Genomic DNA, 21,875 nt, shown 5'->3' with positions numbered 1-21,875 from the left:
TTCCTCAGATTGCTTTGCTCCCGGATAAATGCGGCAAAATGAGTGAATGGTGGGTATACAACATGGTGTTTCTTCGTGAAACCAATAGCAGAACTAGTCCACTTGTCCTGCAGAAAATAAGGCAGCTTACACACCAGCGGAGTTACACCAGACGAGGAGTTGTAGTAAGCCGAGTGTCTCTAGCTTTGGCTCTAGCATGAGGGCTTCGATTTCACTCACTAAATCTGCAAAGTCATAGAGAACCTTGATATTGTTAGACAAGATTTTTGGGAAGCTTTTGACCCGCAGTTTTATCGATGACTCGACCATTTCTGCACTTCCAAATCGCTCCTCGAGGCGTTCCCAAGCACGAAGTAACCCTAGGCTAGGGTTACCTGCTGATGCTGACTTGATACTCAAAATCTGCTGCTTGCAGCTGGGTCCACTCCATTTGAGTAGTAGATCTAACTCCTCGGAGTTATTCACATCCAGTTCTTCCATAACGCTTTTGACCGTTGCTTTCCAGGTTCGGTACGACTCGGGCGTTCCGTCGAAAACATAGAGCCGGGAGATCGTCAGGTCCTTCCGCATCAAGTATTGCGTGAGTTGTCGAGTATTTGGTAGTGGATCACAATTCGCTCTGTGTGTGAGCGAGTTTACTTGTACAGGGTCCTGTCTCCGAGAATAAACCTGTGTGTTGTAATTATCTGTTTCTGGCAGATAGTGTCTCACTTCTGCACGTACCTCGGGAGAGGAGTAGACGTCACCTTGGGACTTCTCCGGAAACACGTGTCGGCGTATCTTGTCATCATCCCCTCGATCCTGTTCTGTGAACTCCCTAGCGAGTGGGTTGAGATGAACGTCTGTGTTATCAGGAGTTCCGTGGATGTACGCTGCTGTACGAGTTTTAGGATCTGCTGCGGGAAGGTTCAATAAGCTTGCACCACGAGACTGACCCTCGACAGACGATTCTAGGGCTTGCACTTCCGCTTCATTTGCGGCGACTTCCTTTTCCTGGGCAAGAAGAAATAGTTCGAGTGCTGACTCTTCCTTTCTCTGTTGTGCAGCTCTGTCAGCAACGATTTGTTGTTTACGCATTGCCGCTTCCTTTTGTGCATACTCCAGTTTCACACGAGCAGCACAAACTGCTGCCTTTTTTATGGCAAGTACAAATGATACTGAAGACCTTTTGGAGGAAGTAGTGGATGCATGTGGAGTTGTCGAATGATGGGACATGGCTTCCAGTAACTGAGAACTTCTATTAGATATCTGCTCTCTAGCAGACTCCAACTTGGTAACAAACTGTCTCANTATAACTGCGAACATCGAGAATTTCCTCTCAACCCGCAACCGAAATTGAAACTAAAACCAAAACAAGGACGACTATATAGCTACCAATGTGGTATGATTCACATTCAGCTAAATCCAACAATTATACGATTTTCAGTTCGTACTCACTGGTACTAGTGGTAGCTAGTAGTAGTACTAGTAGTAGTATTACTATTAGTAAGGCTGAGAGGGTCTATGTCCCCTGGGGTACTGCCGGAACGTACCCTGGGTACGGTCCGGTATACCGGAACGTACCCTGGTACTATATTATATGCCGGACCGTACCTCGCCTACTCCACTAACGAGTCTAGGGAGTCGCCTACGCCTACTCCCTAACCCTAACCCGAACCCTAACTGTAGCTGCCGGAGTTTGGCTTAGTTTGGAAACGATAGAGGGCGCGGCAGGTTAAACCTATACGCGTGAGTCACGGGACAGTGTGGAATACGGCGGCACACGCAAGGTTGCATTTCGTTAGTCGCTCGTGTAGCCAGCCTTTTCTATATATGTATGTGGATTCTGTAGTGAGGTAAAGGGATGTAAAGGTGTCACAAATCTTCGGTGAGTTACTAGTGGTTGTTCATAATCTTAAAGACTACCACTACCAGGACTGGCAGGAGTAAGATAATATATCCTATATTATCTTACTCCTGATACTACTAGTACTATTAGATAGGCCTACTTGTTTTGTTACGCGATCATTCATTATTCCTCGCCGACAACTCATTGAGTGATTTTGCGAAGAAATAATCGTTAATAATATCAACCCTCAAGCTTATAGTATTATACAGTAAATTTTTTGCACATATTATTACTACTAATACTAGTTACGGTACATACCGGTATACTTACTCACTGCATATTACATGTCTGTATATATTGGCCCATTCCTATTTGACAACCCCAGGTTTAAAAACCCTAACCATAACCCTAACCCTAACCAATCTCACGACATGGGTGTGTAAACGCTACTTGTACCTATATATTAGTTATATGATCAATAATCAATACATGCATATATGTCTGCGATTTATTAATATTATTATTAATTATTATATTATTATACTGCTACCGTACCGGGTTCCTAAACTAGACAGTAGACTCGCAGCTAGGGCCTGCATACCTCCCAAAATACCGACCAATCGGAGCGCTCGCAGCTCAGGCACTAAAGCTGAGCCTGATGCGATGTTTTGTGGTTGCATTATTTAAGCTGGCTATCCACCGTGAGTGGATGGTTACTGGTAAGGGTTAGGGTTTAGCTTTACATTTATCAGCTAGCCTTTAGTGCCTGAGCTGCGAGCGCTCCGATTGGTCGGTCGACGACGTGTCACTTTGGGAGGTATGCAGGCCCTAGCTGCGTGTCTAAACTAGTAGTTATTGTAGTAGGATTGAGCATACATAATATTACTTGTGTACTTATTACACCAACGACGAGGCGCTTGCATCATGAGCATTCATCATGAATGTACATGTTGCCATGAATGAATGTTTATGTTGAACATTGGTCATTAGTCAAGCCAACGTGACTACATTAATTGCATGTATCATGCATTTTGAACTTATGTATAACGTAATGTTATTGCGAGAAAAAGTGAATAGCTAAAAATTCGTTTTTTGCCATTATGGTGACACCATTTTTTAGCATTGCTATAAAATGTGAAACCTGCTTTAATACATAACATTACATAATAACTTCTCAGTCGGTGCCTGGATCTCCTCGTTCCATCTCATCACCGAGATCACCAAAATCACCAAGACACAGAGGTCCAGAGACATCTACAGCTCAGAAACAAGAATATGAAGAAAAACTGGTAAATCCTCAGCAATCACTTATAAAGAATAATATTCAAATCATAAATATTGTTTACTTTCAATACCTCTCCACTTATTGTCCCAAATTGGGAACTTAAATCATACCATCCCTATTTATATGTCCTAGAAGCACTTTTTTTTACTAATTCTTATGTACGAGTGATGATTATAGTGTGCTTCTCTACTTCTTCATATCTCTAGTCGACAGATCGATCGAATCGCTTCGATTTCCTCCTGCAACAGACCGAGATATTTTCTCACTTTATGGGCGACAGTTCCACAACTACGTCCAGTCCTCTTAAGATCAAGCCAACTGGAAGACCAAGGAAAGCTCCCGATGAGAAACAGAAACTAGCAGCAATCGGAGAGTACGTAAAAGGACAGGAGTGTTCACTCAGTCAGTTGCTCTGAGGTTTAAAGAGTTTTCGCAAATCATTCAGTCGCAATCAAAAGAAGGAGATAGCAATTGGTCGTACACTAATGTTTTGCATTGTTTGTTGTAGCCATCGACATCGCAGAACAGAGGAAGAAGAAGATGAGGAGTTACTTACGGAGGCGAAGAAGTCCACCACTGTTGTAACGCGATTCGACAATAATCCGCCATGTGGGTCACCTAGACGTGGCTTAGTAGTTAATAAGCTGTGTAGCTGCATAATAACCTGCTGTGTAGTTAATTAGATTTATGATCAGTTGAAGCTCGTGTAATTGTGTAAGTTTATATATAAACCCCAATCTTGGTGACTCGATAACACCTTATAATTATATATTTGTTTGTAGATGTGAAGAATGGGGAAATGAGAGATTACCAAGTTCGTGGTCTCAACTGGATGATCTCACTGTATGAACATGGCATCAATGGAATCTTGGCAGATGAAATGGTAAACACTGCACATATTTGGAAATACTCCTTGTACTCTTGTCACATCCATTGTCAGTTTTCTATGCTGGCTGTAGTAAGCAGTTTGTCACTGTAATCCCAGCGTGCTAATGTTACGTGATTGTGTTTTATTCACGATTTGTCACAGGGCCTCGGCAAGACACTGCAGACGATCTCCCTTCTCGGCTACATGAAGAACTATCGCAACGTGCCCGGCCCTCATCTCATCATCGTGCCCAAGTCCACGCTGCAGAATTGGATGAATGAGTGTAAGCGATGGGTGCCCACCCTCAGAGCTGTTTGCCTCATCGGTGACCAGGAGAAGCGGGTAAGCATGTTGATGTGCGTATCGCCTATTCTGTGTCTTGAACGCGCATGCCGTCTGCCTTAAATACCTTCGAAATTGCTGCCACCTCATCTGCGGTTTTGTAGGTATGTGTTTTTCCTGTTGAGTTCCCTTTTTATCCCCTTACAGCACAAATTCTCTGTTATTTTCCATCCGTGTAATTAGTGTTAATACATCTGCTAATAGCTATGTCTATATTCTACTGAAGATGTCGTGCGGCAACTGTATTTGATTGATGTTGCATGCTGTTTGCTTGTGTTGCGGCAGTCGACGTTTATCCGTGACGTGATGATGCCGGGGGAGTGGGACGTGTGTGTCACCTCGTACGAGATGGTCATCCGCGAAAAGTCTGTCTTCAAAAAATTCCACTGGCGTTATCTGGTCATTGACGAAGCACATAGAATCAAGAACGAGCAGTCAAAGGTATAGTCTAGGTTAACCTAACGTAGTGGTCGCGGCAAGCCATTGCTTGATGTTGCTCCCTCGTTACTTTGTTGTTGTATTGCTTCAAAACTTTGGGCTTTGGATTTTGTTGGGGGGAAATGCTACCAAAACTGTACGTGTGAAATATCCCTTGTTACTATCGATTATTATACCATGTAATATGATTACACTATTGATACGATCAAAAATGACCCTGTAACTAGTACAATTTTACATGCATTCATATTTCCTATCATATTTCAATAATTTTATATTTCAATGTGATACAAAATTTGTGCATAATTTACTGCTAGTCTGAATCCTAGCATCAACTAGTGTAATTGTAATACAAACACCAAATATATGTATGCTGTAGATTTAATATAATGCAGGTTATTGGCTCCAAAATATTGGACCGCTTTATATAGTGAGTCCGCATGATATCAAGTGTATGTATTTATGAATAGACAGGGTTCGAACTAGCATGGAAATGTCTTAAAATTTAATATGACTCCATGCGAATATATCTTCCTAGTTAACTAGAGTAAAACCTTTGACTGTCTTATAGGCGATCTGCCTTCCATCAAGTTGTGCTATATCAGGTCTATAGGGTAAATAATGATAGTGTATTAATTGACTTATCTTAACAGTTGTGAAGTGTAAATATATTTCTGCAACTATGTCTGTATGTTAATCATGTATAAACACTTAAACTAAAGCATCGTACACGTGTCATATTGTGAAGCTGTCAGAGATCGTGCGTGAGTTCAAGTCGACCAACAGGCTGCTGCTGACGGGCACACCGCTACAGAACAACCTGCATGAACTGTGGGCACTGCTTAACTTCCTGCTCCCTGATGTCTTCAACTCGGCAGATGTGAGTGTAAAGTTTGGGATAAAACACGTTTCGTCGTGAAATTTATTGGCTGATAATTTTTGGAACATACGTGAATGTCTGTTTGCAATGTGTGTAGATGAGAGCAGTGTGCATCTTGTTGCTATTGTAGGATTTTGACTCTTGGTTCAACAGCAACACCGTGACCATGCATGGTGATACGAAGCTGGTGGAACGACTCCATGCTGTAAGTATCGTCACCCGGGCGAAACTCTATTTTGTATGTATTCACTGCATACAACAAAACTAACCTGCTTGTTTGAGACGAGGTGTTCATGGATTTTTGAGGTGTTGGAATGCTTAGTTAATCTATGTAAATATTTAAGCTAACCATCTGTAATAAATTTGCATAAATTTCAATGCAACACTCAATCTTTGCTTTATGGAATTTTTATATTTATAGTGTTATGATGATGAAATTCTCAATAGGATCTTTGTTGTCAGTTCTACACACATGTTAATAATTCAATAATAATGTAATTACCAGCTGCCTCTGTTGACTAATTTCCAGTTCTTTTAACGTTTTACACATGGCCTAATGCATTATGATTTATAATTACATAATAGCCTATAGTGAAAATGTTCTGTCTTACATCTGGTAGGTTCTCAGACCTTTCCTCCTGCGTCGACTAAAATCTGACGTTGAGAAAAAACTGCTGCCCAAGAAAGAGACAAAGATATACATTGGTCTTAGCAAGATGCAGAGAGATTGGTGAGTTCACTGTGTAGACTCCGAAATATAAATCTATGTGATTGTTTTAACCCGTGCAAGACTGTCTGTCTGTCTGTCTGTCTGTCTGTCTGTCTCTTCTCGGTGATTGTGATTTAATGTATTGTGTCGCAGGTACACTAAAATTCTGATGAAGGACATTGACATTGTGAATGGAGCTGGCAAGACAGACAAGCTTCGTCTGCTTAACATCCTCATGCAGCTGCGCAAGTGCGCCAACCATCCTTACCTGTTCGATGGAGCCGAGCCAGGTAAGTGATAGCTCTAATTTACCTATACGCATGAGTGATAAAACCACACTCTCTGGTGATATTTACTAGGTATGGTAAGTTATTGTTTGACTAGTTCAAACTTGTTTCTCACATGTTCATGCAAAATTGTCAACCTTATAGGACTTTATTAATGAGGAACAGGCTTAGAATGCCTCGCTTGCAACAGTAATTGGTTAGAGTTGATGTTATTGTATACGGGTGGGTAGGTCTTAGGTAATAGATTTTACGCAGATCGCGTGATTATCAATACTAGTTCGCCTGTTTTAACGTTTGCTTGTTTCGCGTTTCAGGTCCGCCTTACACCACTGACATGCACCTCGTGACGAACGGCGGCAAGATGGTGATTCTCGACAAGCTGCTGCAAAGGCTGAAGGTGCGCGGCTCACGAGTGCTCATCTTCAGCCAGATGACACGCATGCTCGACATCCTGGAAGACTACTGCGCGTGGCGCGGCTACGACTACTGCCGCCTCGACGGCTCCACCGCGCACGAGGACAGGCAGGTGAGCGTGACGGCAAGGGGCGCCGGTGTCTATAAAGTGTGCTTGGTGGCTGATTTTACGTTGGCTGGTTGGTGGGTTTTATGGCTTGGTTGATTGGGTGTGTCAGTTAGTTCTTATGTAAGTCTGTGGGTTTGTGGCTTGGTTGATTGGGTGTGTCAGTTAGTTCTTATGTAAGTCTGTGGGTTTGTGGCTTGGTTGATTGGGTGTGCCGGTTAGTTCTTATGTATGTCTGTGGGTTGGTGGGTTGGTTTGTTGGGTTAGTGGATGTCTCTGAGGTTAGTTTGTTTGATTGGATGATTTGTTTGTTTGCTATACGCTCTGAATTCAAACATGAAACTATCACATGACTCTCAATGTCAATAGTTGAGCCCTTTTTTAAGTGTAAACGTTGATGAACATACCGTTAATGTTGTTGGTGTCACGTCGCTGTATCCCTATTACGGTGCATGCCTGAAGGGACCAGGGTAAAGCAAGCACTTTGTTGTCAAACAGAATTCCATAGACGAGTTCAACAGACCTGGCAGTGAGAAGTTTGTATTCATGCTGAGCACGAGAGCTGGCGGGCTCGGTATCAACTTGGCAACAGCCGACTCTGTCATCATGTATGACTCGGACTGGAATCCTCAAGTGGACCTTCAAGCCGTGGTGAGCTACTGTGCGATTATGTCGCAGCAGTATAAGATGGAACTACGTTCCTATAGTTGACCAGTTCCCACAGCTACATAAATATGTATGTTAATGCTGACATTGGAATGTTGTCCACAGCTAATTATAACTACAGCTTGCAGATTATTGTTTGATGTGTGAGAACTGCTATTAATGTTTTATCACGTCCGACAATGCAGCATAAGACTAAGGGCAATGTTTGATATTTGACCATGGCTATTAATCCATCTCATGTGATCACGCATGTGTGATAGCAATGTGTAATAGTAACACCTGCCCGTGTGAATTTGCATGTAAAAGTGGATCTGTAAATGTTGGACCATGTGTGTGCTTGTAAGAATAATATCTGACTACGCGTGTGTGCTTGTCAGAGTAATGTTTGACCACGCGCATTCCTGTAAGAGCGATTTTGAGTGCGTGCATGCATGTAATAGTAATTTCTTACGGTGGGTGTGTGCATGTAAGAGTAATGTCTGACTCGCTCACGTGTGTGTGTGTGTGTGTGTGTGTGCATGTAAGAGTAATGTCTGACTCGCTCACGTGTGTGTGTGTGTGTGTGTGCGTGCGTGCGTGCGTGCGTGTGCGTGTGCGTGTGCGTGTGCGTGTGCGTGTGCGTGTGCGTGTGCGTGTGTGTGTGCATGTAAGAGTAATGTCTGACTTGCTCACGTGTGCGTGTGTGTGCATGTAAGAGTAATGTCTGACTCGCTCACGTGTGTGTGTGTGTGTGTGTGCTTGCAGGATCGCGCCCACCGCATCGGTCAGATGAAGCAGGTGTGTGTGTTCCGCTTCGTTGTGGAGAATACCGTTGAGGAGCGCATCATCGAGAGAGCCGAAGTCAAACTGAGACTGGATCACATTGTCATCCAACAGGGTGAGGGGTGGTTAATCCTATATGGCGCATAGGGTGGTGCCTATCTTCGTTTCAGTAACCCTGAGGCCCCGCAGCTGCTTTCACAGTAAATGCTACAGTAGGGGGTTAGTCCACTGGTAGCACTGCGAGTTAACTTTCCACACTCGATCTCTTTTTGCTGAAGAAGCAGAGAAGCCGTGTGTACCATTTTTCAAGTCTTTGGTATGACCCGGCCGGGAGTTGAACTTCCGACCTTCCACATGCGAGGCGAGAGGTGATTTGAGGGGTGGTGCAACCCTAGATTCCAGCAGGCGTGCAGCGTCCCACGTCGATGATCTGGCGTAGCTGCGTGCTTGCGTATCCGGTTGTCTTAGTTCTCTGCCAGTTAATAATGATAGCGGTCACTGCAGTCATCAAATTACAGACATTTTGTCTACATTTGATGATGTTTAGAAAATTCATTCAATTAGTTAGCAGCCATTATCGCAGCTATTAAATTACTGACAACACTTTCTTTCCTGAGGATTTTATGCTTTTTATAAAATTCGTTCTATGAGTTAGCTGTTAGCAGATGTCACCACAGCTATTGAATTAGTGATGTAACATTTTTCTAGATGATTTTATGCTTCTAGAAAGTTTATTAGCTGTGTTTAATGAAGATTTAGTGCCACCCAAAGTAATGTTAATCATTTTTAACCATCCAAGAATAACTTTGGTTGTTAGGAATAGCTATTAGGAAGTTCATCACTAGCAGTACAAGTTTTTTTTATCAAAGAAAGCACTAATTAAAGTCTCATTCGAGCATTTCACTGTAAAACTTTTTTAACTGTGTCACTTACGAAGTAGATCCAACCATGGCTACCGGCTGTGTTAATCATGCGTCACGTGGTACGACTTGTTACTCGCCAGGTCGTCTCGTTGATTCGAACACGAAGTTGGGCAAAGATGAAGTGCTGAACATGATCCGTCACGGTGCTCAGCACGTCTTCGCATCCAGGGACAGCGAAATCACGGAAGAAGACATCGAATCAATCCTCTCTAAAGGGCAAACGAAGGTGTGACGAGTTGGCATCGCAGCATGTTCGCAGCATAGTATGGCTGTAGTAACTGATTTGATTGATTCGTAAACAAGATTGTTGTGGAAGTGGGCGCTTTGCCAAGGGTTCATCGTCATTCTTGTTTATTGAACCAATGGAGAGAATGTGGTCCAGTGAAGGAAATGAAAAGTGTAACTCTTACTAATTTTCTTGTTGTGCATAATAGGAGTTCGTCTGTAAAAGTTGTTTTTGATTATTAATAAGAGGTTGTTTAGGGGTTTTTATCTGTAGAGTGGGTATGTGATCGTTTTGTTGTTCCTAATACTGTTTCTCCTCTCATTTGCAGACTGCAGAACTTGCAAAGAGGATGGAAACGCTGGGAGAAGGTTCTTTACGCAACTTCACACTTGACATGCCAGAGAGCAGTGTCTACCAATTTGAAGGGGAGGACTATAAAGAGAAGCAAAAGGTAGGTGTGGGTGTATCGTGTTTGGTTTTGTCAGGCACCGCTACCTTTATTTTGACAAATATGGGAGCAGGGGCGTGATGGACTGTTGTGGGTTCCTGTGCAATAACCTCTGCAGGGTGGATGTTTTACTAGAGTTGTCTATTGGCTTTGGTGTACATGAGATACAATGCTATTACCGAAATGACCAAAAGCCTTGAAATTTTAATAGGAAAAGCTAAAGCTCTTGATCTGGTTAGTGAGCAATGCGTGATGAAATACGAAATCAACATAGTATAATTAAATTGGCTACTACTAGCATGTCCTGTTAATGTAGGGATGAAAGTACATGAAAACTTTGATGTAGGGAGAACAACTTAATAACGCTTGCGTGTCCTTAATTGCAGCTGTCGGGGATCGAGAATTGGATAGAGCCACCAAAACGTGAACGCAAGGCCAACTATGCAGTCGACGCGTACTTCCGTGATGCTCTGCGTGTCAACGAACCAAAGGCGCCAAAGGTCAGCACCTCAACAAGTAGTACAACTAGTATTACAAATGTGTGAAACAAAAATCATGTGTTGAGACATATATATCATATATCATAACAGCAATAGGCTCCAATATGGTCTGGTCATGTTGATTAAAATCTAGACGAAAGAACTGATGAAATTTTGCCGTTTTTTTACTGTATTGCTTGTGTGTGCTTTCAGGCCCCTCGTCCACCGAAGCAGCCGAATGTACAGGATTACCAGTTCTTCCCACCCAGACTGTTTGAACTTCTGGACAAGGAAATATACTGGTTTAGAAAGAGCATCGGATATAGGGTACCTGCACACTTGTGTGTGCTTGAGTGCACCTCGCTACCTCAGAATATCTTCTTCTCAGTAGTTCATTAGTAAATGATTTAATTGGCTGGTGACTATTAGGGTGACATAACTAAGTAGGAGGCAGTGCGAGGAAAAATAAACACTCTAAAACTAATTGCATCACTGAGGTACAGCTAGGCTTTGCAGATGTAGCGTTAGTAATTCTGCACGTTTTTGGGACAAACTACATGTCTAGAAGAAATTTTGTCAATCAAAAAACAATTATTAAAAATTGCATAGTAGACAGGTAGATATTACCATGTGTTTCTAAATGTTGTAGTGCTATTATTAGTATTTTTGCTATTGTAAATGTTTGCTTTGTGTGTTCAGGTTCCGAGAAACCCGGACATGGGCTCTGACGCACCTCGCGTGCAGAAGGAAGAGCAGAAAAGGATTGACGAAGCCGAACCACTGACTGAGGAGGAGATTGCAGAGAAGGAGAGTCTGCTGAACGAGGTATAACGCGATGTGACGATAATTACAGCCAGTGTGTTAGCCAGAGACTCGTCTACCTGTCTTTTGGACGACCTATTCTTGGATGAGACGGATGAAATTTGATAAAGACGGCATGAGGGCGGCCCAATTTTACCCTGCATGAAAATAAAATCATATCCTTCTAACAAAACCACAGCTTACAGCATTTTTAGCTCATCTGACATAGTCAGATGCAGCTTGTAGAATTGCATGAGCGTGCGTCCGTGCGTCCGGCCGTCCGTCCGTGCGTCAACAGTTGGGCACAAATCTTAACCGCTCGACGTATGGTCACGATATTCGGGACGTGGGGGGGTAATCCGAAAACGAGTTGGGATGTCGAAGCTGGGCGTCAAAGGTCAAAGGTCGAGGTGTAAAAGAAGGGGGAACATTCCCTCCTTAACTTAAGGTATAGGGAGGAAATGCAGAATTGCGGCACAAATCTAAACAGCTCGACCTAGGCTCGTGATAGTCGGTGTATAGCATCATGGTAGGAAAAGCCATCACTGTGCCGAAATTGGAGGTCACAGGTCAAAGGTCAATGGGGCACAGGGCAGATTTTAGACATTTTCTGAGGACATGGTCTGACGGAGCGATTGAAAAACTTTTTTGTTTCAGCGGTGACCTAGCATTTTTATTGCTTTATTGAAAGTACCATGAAATGTATTTTCTGCTGACATGCGAAGAGTAAGTGTCGGATAACCTTTTGACCCTCAAGAGGAGGGTTAAACATGGATTTGTTTACTGTCTGTTAGAAAGAATTTGACTGCCGGGTTTGCTAGTAGAATCTATACATGCCTGGATGTATGAGGCTACAATGTCACAGTGAAATTTCAAAAGTTAAATTTGGTTGAAGAAGGTTTATGCTCCTTAAATCGTATAATTTCTATGGCATTCTGTACTGTCAGTGTGTTACATGTAACGTATGCCACTGCCAGTGCATGTGGTGGTGGTACTGTGTAGTTTTTGCCTGCGTTAATTGGTTACATGTGGTAGCTCTCTATTGCAGCCTGTAGGCTTGCGTAGGTAAATGGATGAGTGCTTACCTATTCTGTCTTGCAAATAGTTGTTGCTACTACGTACGATGGGAGCTTCCATTTTTAATCTTAGGACACTTAAACGTACGCGCCATCTCGTGGCAACTTTCCTAACAATCCCAACGAACATTCCTTTGAGAAGGTTCCTGATACCATCCCTGTGCCTTCCACTGTTTTGGCGTGTATGTGAACACATTTGGGACTAATAGGGTTTACTAGAATCCCACCACTCCACCACAGAGTCACCGCAGTATACGTTAGATGAGCGCTGTTGCTCCGCGGCACTTGTTGCAATTGTTTTAACCAACTGAAGTTTATGCTTGTTAGACACAATTATTTAATAGCTCTATGGTGCTTTATTGAGGCACGTGGCTATGTTTTATGCACTCATGCTAAAGATGTGGTGTTCTCCACAGGGATTTACGTCATGGTCCAAGAGAGATTTCAATCAGTTCATTAAAGCAAACGAGAAATACGGCAGAGACGATATGGAGAACATTGCGAAGGAGGTTGAAGGCAAGACACCTGATGAGGTACTGAATGTGTTTAAACGCTAGCCTGTCACCGTGTTCTATGCTGTGCTTTTTTTGTCATTGATTTGTTTTACACGGTACGATATTCAGGCTGAGGGGAATGGGTCAGTTGCTGAACGCGTATTTCCGCTTACTACAATGAAGCTTGCTAGTAGAAGGCACCTTAATACTGTTATGCATGCTGTGTGATGGGGTTACAGGTGATGGAGTATGCAGCCGTGTTCTGGGACCGCTGCAATGAGCTCACTGACATAGAGCGCATCATGGCGCAGATCGAGAGAGGAGAGGCGAAGATACAGCGGCGAATCGGTATCAAGAAAGCTCTTGATGCAAAGGTATCGCTGGTAGAAGTCTCGAACGTAACTATTTTGTGATGAAACACTTCGACTCATGTTTGCACACCACCAATAAAATTGACAACGAATTTGTGCGTCATGCTCGTGATGACTTTTGGTGGAAATGTCGGACTCCGTGTCGGCAATTAACGTGGTCGATTTCTCGTTGTGCCGCTCGTGCGTCAGTCGTTTGCTTTCCGTCACACTAGATGGCACGCTACCGGGCACCGTTTCACCAACTGCGCATCCAGTACGGCACGAACAAGGGCAAGAACTACACAGAGGACGAGGACCGCTTTCTCGTCTGCATGCTACACAAGCTCGGCTTTGACAAGGAGAACGTCTACGATGAGCTTCGCACGTCGGTGCGCCAGGCACCTCAGTTCCGCTTCGATTGGTTCATCAAGTCTCGGACGGCGATGGTGAGAGCCCGAATCACAGCATTAACAATTCAGCATCATTGTTAGAGTAGCTTTCCACTCGGAAGTTTTAGTGCTGAAAGGAGCCATGTGTTGGCATTTTACAATAATAACAAACATTGATCATGACATAGTACATACTAATTATGTATAATAAATACCAACCAATGCTAGTTAACGACAATGCTCTCACATACAATTCAAAACCAATACATGAATATGAATTGACCACTGAAATACATTCAGCACCAGTGCCAATAACAAATTCTCTGTAGTGTCAATGATAATAATGCAATAATACAAAATGTGGCTTTTTATTTTTTCGGGTTTTTCTTTTACTTTTATCATAAATTATATAAATATGCTTCTACAGCAATGTGATCATCTGAATTAATATTAAAGGAGTCAGATATGTGTGCAGTCGAACCTGCAATGGTGGGAATCTGTATAGAAGGGCTACCTGTGTGTGAAGGCCACTTTGGGTGTGAGTGGGTGAGACAGTGGTTTAAGCTCGGCTGTTGAAGGCTATCTGGTGATAGTTTTTCGAATGATCAGTGTGTGGTGTATGGACGTGTTGATACACATGTCGTAACTGTTGCAGGAACTACAGAGAAGGTGCAATACCCTGATCACCCTTATTGAGCGAGAGAACCAGGAGATAGAGGAGAAAGAGAAGGCCGAGAGAAGAAAGCGCGGAGGAAAAGGTGGAACGCCTAAAGGCACCCCCAAGGTAGTGTTAATGACATTGATTGACAATTATTTCTTAATAAGCATCATGTGAATTATTAACAAACAACGTCGATTGAAGTAAAGATGCCACTATATTATTTTATGTTTAGACATAAATCGAGTGTGCAAGAGGTATCTATATAGTTTTTGTTAGTATTCAATGTTTCAGTTCACGATTCAATATCAGTTTTCAGTTCTTTATAGTTTTTACTGTGGTTTTTTGGTGCTACTTTAACATATATCATTGTTTCAACAGAAACGCAAAGCAGATACCGGAGCTGAAAGTGGAAGAAAGAAGAAGAAGTAAATAATACCTTCCTACGTTAATGCAAAAAGCAGATGTAACTCTCCAACTCTACCAAAGTTATAATCTGATGTATTTGCACTGTAAATTACAATTTATTTAGTTACTGGTTGCTTTCCAAGCTGTTGTACATGTTTGGACAGAGATGTACATGTGTGCGTGTGCATATGTTTGTGTATAATGCTTGTACATGACATGCTTTTCGATAATGGAAGCGTTTCTTTTAATTTGTGCTGCATGGTCAGAAATCTATCAGCTGAAATTTAAGAGGATTCACAATTAGTTCTGTGATCGTGCTTTGACCTTGAGGGATTTTCAGGTTACCGTAAATGCACAGCAAGCACAAAAGCAGTCGTGTATATTTTGATATCGAATTCAGTTTCATCTGGAGTAAACCAAAACGGTTTACATTAATCAGATTGGTAATATATGTCACTTCACAATGTTCCACTTCATTGTAGGTGATGGGTAACTACAAGCAGATGTCTAATTCGCTATGTGTATGTTACTGTATCATATAAATGTGTATGCACTGGTAGAACAAAGGGATACATATGAGGTAGCAACAACAAAACTGAGCTAATATACATCTTTACAGTGTTTGCATTTGTCTTGCAGTAATGTTGATAACAGAGTGGTCCAGTTGATCTGGTGTGCTGGCCAAGTGGGAGTATAATTATGCCGGTGTAGTGATCTTCCTGTGTGATGCTTCTTACACTACAATAGCACACGTCGATCAAGCAGCAAACGTTTTACTTTGTGTATATTTATTGCGTTTGTCAGTGGCCTCATTAACGGCCCATCCTTGCCTCTTATTCAGTGTCGGGAATAAATTTTGTAATAATAAAATTACCATACGGCTTTCTGTGGCATTCTTTTTAAGGAATATTTCACTTGCATTTCTACGCAAGACGAGTCGCACAAGTGTTTAAAAACCTGTAACATACTACAACGACTGACCTTGAATATATTTGAACAGTGGATCTAGATTAGCAATGAGTAGAAATCCTAAGGCAAACATACCAACCCCAGGCACTGCAAGTATAGTCATCGTTTTATGTACACAAATACCAGATTGAATTTAGATAGTGTTGTTTTATTCGAAAACCAGGTCTACGTTGTTTTATACATAACACGACATTCTCCTCTAACAAGAATTTTCACATGTATTGCAATTCTGTATAGTAACAATTCCCTAACGTGCTCGTTCAGCCTCAGGTAAGGAGCTTAAAAAACTAAACGAGGGGAACGTGATGGACGAGACAAGAACGTTGTCATTAAACATCTCTCCTTGGTCACTGAAAACCACGCTATAGAATAATAAATTGAAGCTAAACCCTGTCATTTATAAATATTCTATAGTATACTTTAATAATATATTTCTCACAGTTCCAAGTGAACATATAGTGTTCCTATATAATAACCACGAGGCATATTCTACAGTTTCTAGTTAATATGTAAAGTCACAGGCCAGACAACATTGTCAATAAATGAACAATAACCATTTGATACTTTCTCGTGGTGAATAAGTGGCAAGCACACGCAAACTATAGCAAGGGAATGACTTCCCAACGAAATTTCCCTGGTAATCCATGATTCTGTTGAATGAGTGAAACTGTTACACCCTCCCCCCCGAAACATTCCCTCACACATGAATTAGTGATTAGTTACTCAGATAGATGTGAACTGCCCGTGGAATACAGCTATCACAGTGCACAGGTATCATACTGCATTCCTGCAGGCGTACGGCAGCAGCCGTCGTGGCAGAACACCAGCTGTAGAATCAATCCATCTAGGTGCAAAGCTCGTCAAAAATATGCAAGTTGTAATAGTTACGCAGAGGTTTCGTTAATAAGTATGTTAGACATATGATAGCACAAACAACATGCGCGCATATAAAACAGGACGGGCCCTCTTTGAGAAGCATAGTATTCATAGGGTGGCAATTACTAAATACACTGCGAATATAAACACCAACAACGGGAACAAGACAACTACGTAACAATAAGTAAGTATTGCAGCCTAAATCATTTGTCTCTAGCAGTCATTAAGATGAGTCCGAGACAGCACTACGCGAGTACAAAAGTAAGGAACATGACAGTAGATTAACCCAACATGTGTTCTACCCGTGTGGTTTCTGATTACTTAGAAATGCATAAAGTGTCCAGTCCCACACACATTCTCAAAAACACTACACATGGCTAGCTGCACACGACCACCACCTCAATGTATTTTCTTGGCGATTTCTGTTGCCATGTGGCGTCTTAATTTCTGTAGACGTGATAAGTGGACCTAAATGAGATAGCAGTACAGGTGCTATGCAAGTGATAACTCCTGAATGACAGAACAGTGTGTATCTCCAATACCAGTGCCTTCTACATGCCATTTGCATTACATACACAGGACGCGTGTCATGTATAAAACCAATTAGTCGCCTATGAGTCAGCAAGTGTTGGTGAGCTCCATTCTTAATCTCCATCTCATCAGTACTTGTAGACATTTCCACTCTTGACTGCACTCCGTTTTTATACAGCAGGACTTTACTCACTGTACAAGACGTTACATAGCACAAGAAGTACCAGGACAGTTTTCAATAATTTTCCATATCAAATGCGCACGTTTTTAATATATATATATATGGCATGTAATACTGTGCCTATATGGACTATGTGGTCTTTTATAACATGCCAAAGCCCTTAGCATAGCTGATAGCTTTAAGTAGCCTATCCTTCAGTTTCTCCTTGTTTGAGTACTCTGGTAGAAGCAGAACGTTGAAACAAGTGTGAGCTGTTGGCAACCTGCCAAATGCAAAAACCAATAATTGGTAAAAACTTGCAAACTTGCGGGCCAGAGATTCATTCATGAAACTACAAAACATCAATTTTAAAACTAACACTAGTCGGTTAACAATATAAACTGCCAACTGATGAGAATATGTTAATTTGTAAAATTATAGCACCAATAAAAACTGACGATGACAATAAAATATTTTCATGGCATGTCTCGATTTTCCGTGGTCGACTCAGCAGTGAACTGTGGCAGTAAGATATTACCTATCCGTGTCAGGTCCATGTCGTGCTATGATCATCTTCAATTTAGCTAGACCACCGGCTGGCACACGATCGCTCCCAGTAGCAAACATGAGCAATGACTTCTTCTGTTCCTCAGCCATCTCATGAACTATCTCCCAGAAGTGCCTGAAAGCAGAGAGAACACAGCATTCAATATGGGACAATGTTAACAACATAGGAAAATGTGCATCAGCACATGCACAGTACAACAATTGATAATCCGAATTGAAAGTAGAAAGTATTGAAGACGACTAACGTAGCATTCAACATAAACTTTTAATAGAATATTTGAATTAAAATTACTAGAAATCATTCGCCCCTTGACCTTACCTAATGGTGGAGTGATGTTTCGAGTAGCCATTGTCATATTCTGTAGTTTCTTCTAATGCGTTGAAATCAAAGTCCTGCAACGATATATAGCGTTTTAGTGTCTCTTGGCAACGCCCGATGGCGCCAGCAGTCGAAACGTCGTGAATATAGCAGTAACCTTAGGCAAGGGGACCTACCCAACGTAAATGATTACCGCTCCTGATCTTAACGGCCGCTAGAGAGCCTACTCACCAGAGCGTTAACCCCTTACTTTATGAAAGTGGGTGGCTGCTGACTGAGCCAGACCGACCAATGAGTGAGCAGGTCGCAGCGACTGTGATTAGGTCGTCCAATCAGCGAGCAGGCTTTTGCCTGACGTCATTTCTCATGTTATTCTAGTTGAATTTATAACTGAAATTAGTGCACGCTTCTGCCAAAGCCATTAACTGGATTGTTTCCATTCATCATGTATTCGCATGGGGCGAAGTTTTGCCGTATTTACTTCTGTACAATCGATTGCTCGCCGCTAATCCGATTCCCCGCCATAAGTCAAACACCGTTTTCGATCGATCGATAACGAGGCTCGCGAAGAACCGCTGGCGCGGCACTCGCTTACAGGCGTTAGTGTAGCCGTGCGGAACATAACGACTGTATTATACAGGTTAGGACCTACCTAGTATGTCCGGATGCGTGAACTGGCCGTACTGTCGACACCCGGACTCTGCTATCACCAGAGCGCCTCAGTGCTACTGCGCTCGACCCAGCAAACGTTCCAGCTCCGGTGCGGTAGCGTGATTAGTCAACAATGCGTATCTCACACCACCCAAACCCCGAGAGAGTGCCCACACCCCTATATGTGTCAGCTGTTCATATTGCCCGCACCGCTCTCCACCGCTAGAGGAGGGAATACCGCACCCAACATGGCCGCCCCCATACAGCGACACAACATCAATTGGTGAGTGGCAAAACATTACGAAACGCACACTAAAAGACCGTACACATCACAAATAATTATACAATCATGAACACAGATTACAATATTTACACATACTCTGCCTGTGGTCCCCAGAGAGCTACTTCACACACAATTACGTTACCTCGCTGGGGAACCCGTGGTGACCGGTGCCACCGCCACACTCTTCCCCTCCTCAAGATCGGCCATCAGGTCGATCCCGAAGGATCACCTGGCGGTGCACCGGCACCCGGCGCAGAGGAGCCAGGGACGTAGCCTGCGGGAGGGGAGGGGGAGCCTAGATTTCGGAGCAAAATTAAAAGAATGAATTGTTCTACTAAAAGAGAATTGTTGTAGTCAGAATGAAGGCTGTACATGTACTCAAAAGTACCTCAAATACCATCTCCTGCGTCATCTACAATTTCAAAATTTTCTGTGAGGAGGATGACCCCCAGAACCCCACCTGTTTCTCAGCCCCTCATTGAAATCCTGGATCCGCCACTGCCCCCCTAGGAATTTGCTCAGCTTACGGCCCTGGGAGCACAGCTGGATCTACTGCGGTGCTGGCTTGTCCCCCTCCGCGCCCTTCGGGGCCATCAACGCTCAGACAATGCAGGTCCTCCTCGGCCTGGTCCTCGAGCTGCTGCCCCATTCGCTGCAGGACTCTTCCCCAGGCCATGGCCTGGCACAACTGGACCACGCTCATCTGCTCTAGGCGTTCCAGCACCGCCCCACCATCAACCCAAGCCCTGAGAGCAGCCGGGGGCCGGGACATCAAGACCCAATACTCCCTAAACCCGGGGTAGAGGTCAGGAGGCGAGGCACTACCAGACGATGCAGCCCCAGGTAGCATTGGGTGTGCGTCGCTGCCAGCAGTCCAGCTGGCACTGCTGTCGCCGGTGCGGACATCACCTCTGATGCCGACGCTCGCCTCCTGGCGGCCGCCGACGCTCGCCTCGTGGCGGCCGCCGACGCTCGCCTCATCGCTGTAGACGGCGCTACCCCGGAGGCATGTATCTTCGCCCTCCAGGGCGCTGGCGTGGATGCCTCCCGTTTCAACGCCCCAGGAGCAGGCACCGGCCTGGGTGGGACACCTGCCACCGCAGCATACGCCCGGCCATCCCTACGAGCTGGGCGTGTGATGGGGCGCGCGCTCGCCGTCGCTGCTGGGGCCGCACCTCGGACAATCGGCGCTGGCCCCATCGCTATCCCCAAGTATCGGGTAGTGCACTGATGGAACTTGGGAGTCTCGCCGTATCTTTCGACCCACCCCGGCGCCACGTCCCTCCCGTACTCCCGCCACAGGCCATGCTCGGCCACGAGGTGCTGCGCCAGACGGTAGAGGACTGCGCTTGGTGTGGTGAACTCTCAGCCCTTCACCGGGCACGCCGTGACCCAGCACTCCTTCCGGTGGTACTCGGCGTGGTGGTCGACGACGTGGCGGGTGGGTACCCCGCACCCGATGCACCAGTGCCACGCCCCGTTGGTCAGGGACGCCACAGCTCTGGCGCGGCCTCCGAAACGGGAGTGGGACGGGCCCTCTCCAGCTCCGATCTGCTCCCGGGTGGGGAAGTGTCGCTGCACGTACGGCAGCCGCTCTCTCCCCGAAGCGGCGAGTGGGGTCGTGACCCCCACCGCGCTCGTGCCCGGGCGGTCGGCCAGCCACGCAGCTGAGCCATTTCGGGCCACACCTGACGCTCTAAAGCGGCCTTCCTGCCCCGCTCCCCCCTCTCGGGTTCGGGCCCAGCCCTCTTCTGCCGGGGACCAGGGTGGGGTGGCCCCTGCCGGCCGCCCCAAACCCCTGGCGCAGGGCACTGCTCATTCTGGGTAGCTGCCCCAACCCTCACTGCCTCGCCACCAGCGCAGGGTCTCTCGGGAACCACCGTTGGCTCCTCCTCATCCCTCGCCGCCGCAGCGCGCTCCTCTTGGGACGCCGTCTCCGCCGAGGGAGACAACAACAGCTCGTCAGCGAAAGGAATCTCCGCCCACCCCTCGCCGAGCTCCATTGCCTCCGGCCTCTCTCCGAGCAAGTCCTCCTCCTGAGTCTGCTCCCCGGCCTCCAGGGTAGCCTCTCCTCCAGGCTGCGTCTCCTCCCCTCCAGGCTGCATCACCTCCCCTCCAGGCTGCGTCTCCTCCCCTCCAGGCTGCGTCTCCTCCCCTCCAGGCTGCGTCTCCTCCCCTCCAGGCTGCGTCTCCTCCCCTCCAGGCTGCATCTCCTCTCCTCCAGGCTGCGTCTCCTCCACTCCAGGCTGCGTCTCCTCCCCTCCAGGCTGCATCTCCCCTCCAGGCTGCGTCTCCTCCCCTCCAGGCTGTGTCTCCTCCCCTCCAGGCTGTGTCTCCTCCCCTCCAGGCTGCGTCGCCTCTCCTCCAGGATGCGTCTCCTCTCCTCCAGGCTGCGTCTCCTCTCCTCCAGGCTGCGTCTCCTCTCCTCCAGATTGCGTCTCCCCTCCAGGTTACGTCTCCTCCCCTCCAGGATGCGTCTCCTCCCCTCCAGGCTGAGTCTCCTCCCCTCCAGGCTGAGTCTCCTCCCCTCCAGAATGTGTCTCCTCTCCTCCAGAATGCGTCTCCTCTCCTCCAGGCTGTGTTTCCACCCCTCCAGGCTGCGTCTCCTCCCCTCCAGGCTGCGTCTCCTCCCCTCCAGGCTGGGACTCCTCTCCTCCAGGCTGGGACTCCTCTCCTCCAGGC

At 45.1% G+C, this 21,875-nt stretch overlaps 3 protein-coding genes across 3 annotated transcripts in view; 2 read left to right on the top strand and 1 right to left on the bottom strand.

The window, feature by feature from the left end:
- LOC106816463 (tubulin gamma-2 chain-like) overlaps positions 1-97 on the top strand; it is a 10,405-nt gene extending 10,308 nt beyond the window's left edge. Inside the window, 1 exon segment of the mRNA XM_014821085.1 lies at positions 89-97. Coding sequence (XP_014676571.1) covers positions 89-97 — 9 coding nt within the window.
- A 2,909-nt stretch (positions 98-3,006) lies between these two features.
- Positions 3,007-15,710, top strand: LOC106816465 (SWI/SNF-related matrix-associated actin-dependent regulator of chromatin subfamily A member 5-like; the record flags this gene model as incomplete). The annotated part of the gene is given in 23 exon segments (XM_014821086.1): positions 3,007-3,117; positions 3,320-3,486; positions 3,622-3,722; positions 3,896-3,996; positions 4,144-4,323; positions 4,609-4,764; positions 5,510-5,641; positions 5,772-5,846; positions 6,262-6,371; positions 6,504-6,640; positions 6,952-7,163; positions 7,656-7,808; positions 8,568-8,700; positions 9,589-9,734; positions 10,063-10,185; positions 10,569-10,682; positions 10,875-10,988; positions 11,361-11,486; positions 12,955-13,071; positions 13,272-13,406; positions 13,616-13,828; positions 14,427-14,555; positions 14,811-15,710. Coding segments are annotated over 23 exon segments (3,036 nt in total), but the record flags the coding sequence as incomplete, so codon positions are not given.
- Positions 15,711-15,933: 223 nt separating this feature from the next.
- The window catches only part of LOC106816462 (ubiquitin-protein ligase E3A-like), a 37,144-nt gene continuing 31,202 nt past the window's right edge, over positions 15,934-21,875 (bottom strand). Inside the window, exons 11-13 of the mRNA XM_014821084.1 lie at positions 18,260-18,333; positions 17,912-18,055; positions 15,934-17,656 (exon numbers count right to left, since the gene is read on the bottom strand). Coding sequence (XP_014676570.1) covers positions 17,536-17,656; positions 17,912-18,055; positions 18,260-18,333 — 339 coding nt within the window. The 3' untranslated portion in view covers positions 15,934-17,535. The remainder of the gene's footprint in view (positions 17,657-17,911; positions 18,056-18,259; positions 18,334-21,875) is intronic.

This window comes from Priapulus caudatus, unplaced genomic scaffold (genome assembly GCF_000485595.1).
Source record: "Priapulus caudatus unplaced genomic scaffold, Priapulus_caudatus-5.0.1 Scaffold1388, whole genome shotgun sequence".
Classification (NCBI taxonomy): Eukaryota; Metazoa; Priapulida; class Priapulimorpha; order Priapulimorphida; family Priapulidae; genus Priapulus; species Priapulus caudatus.
This window is presented reverse-complemented; position numbering and strand designations above follow the sequence as displayed.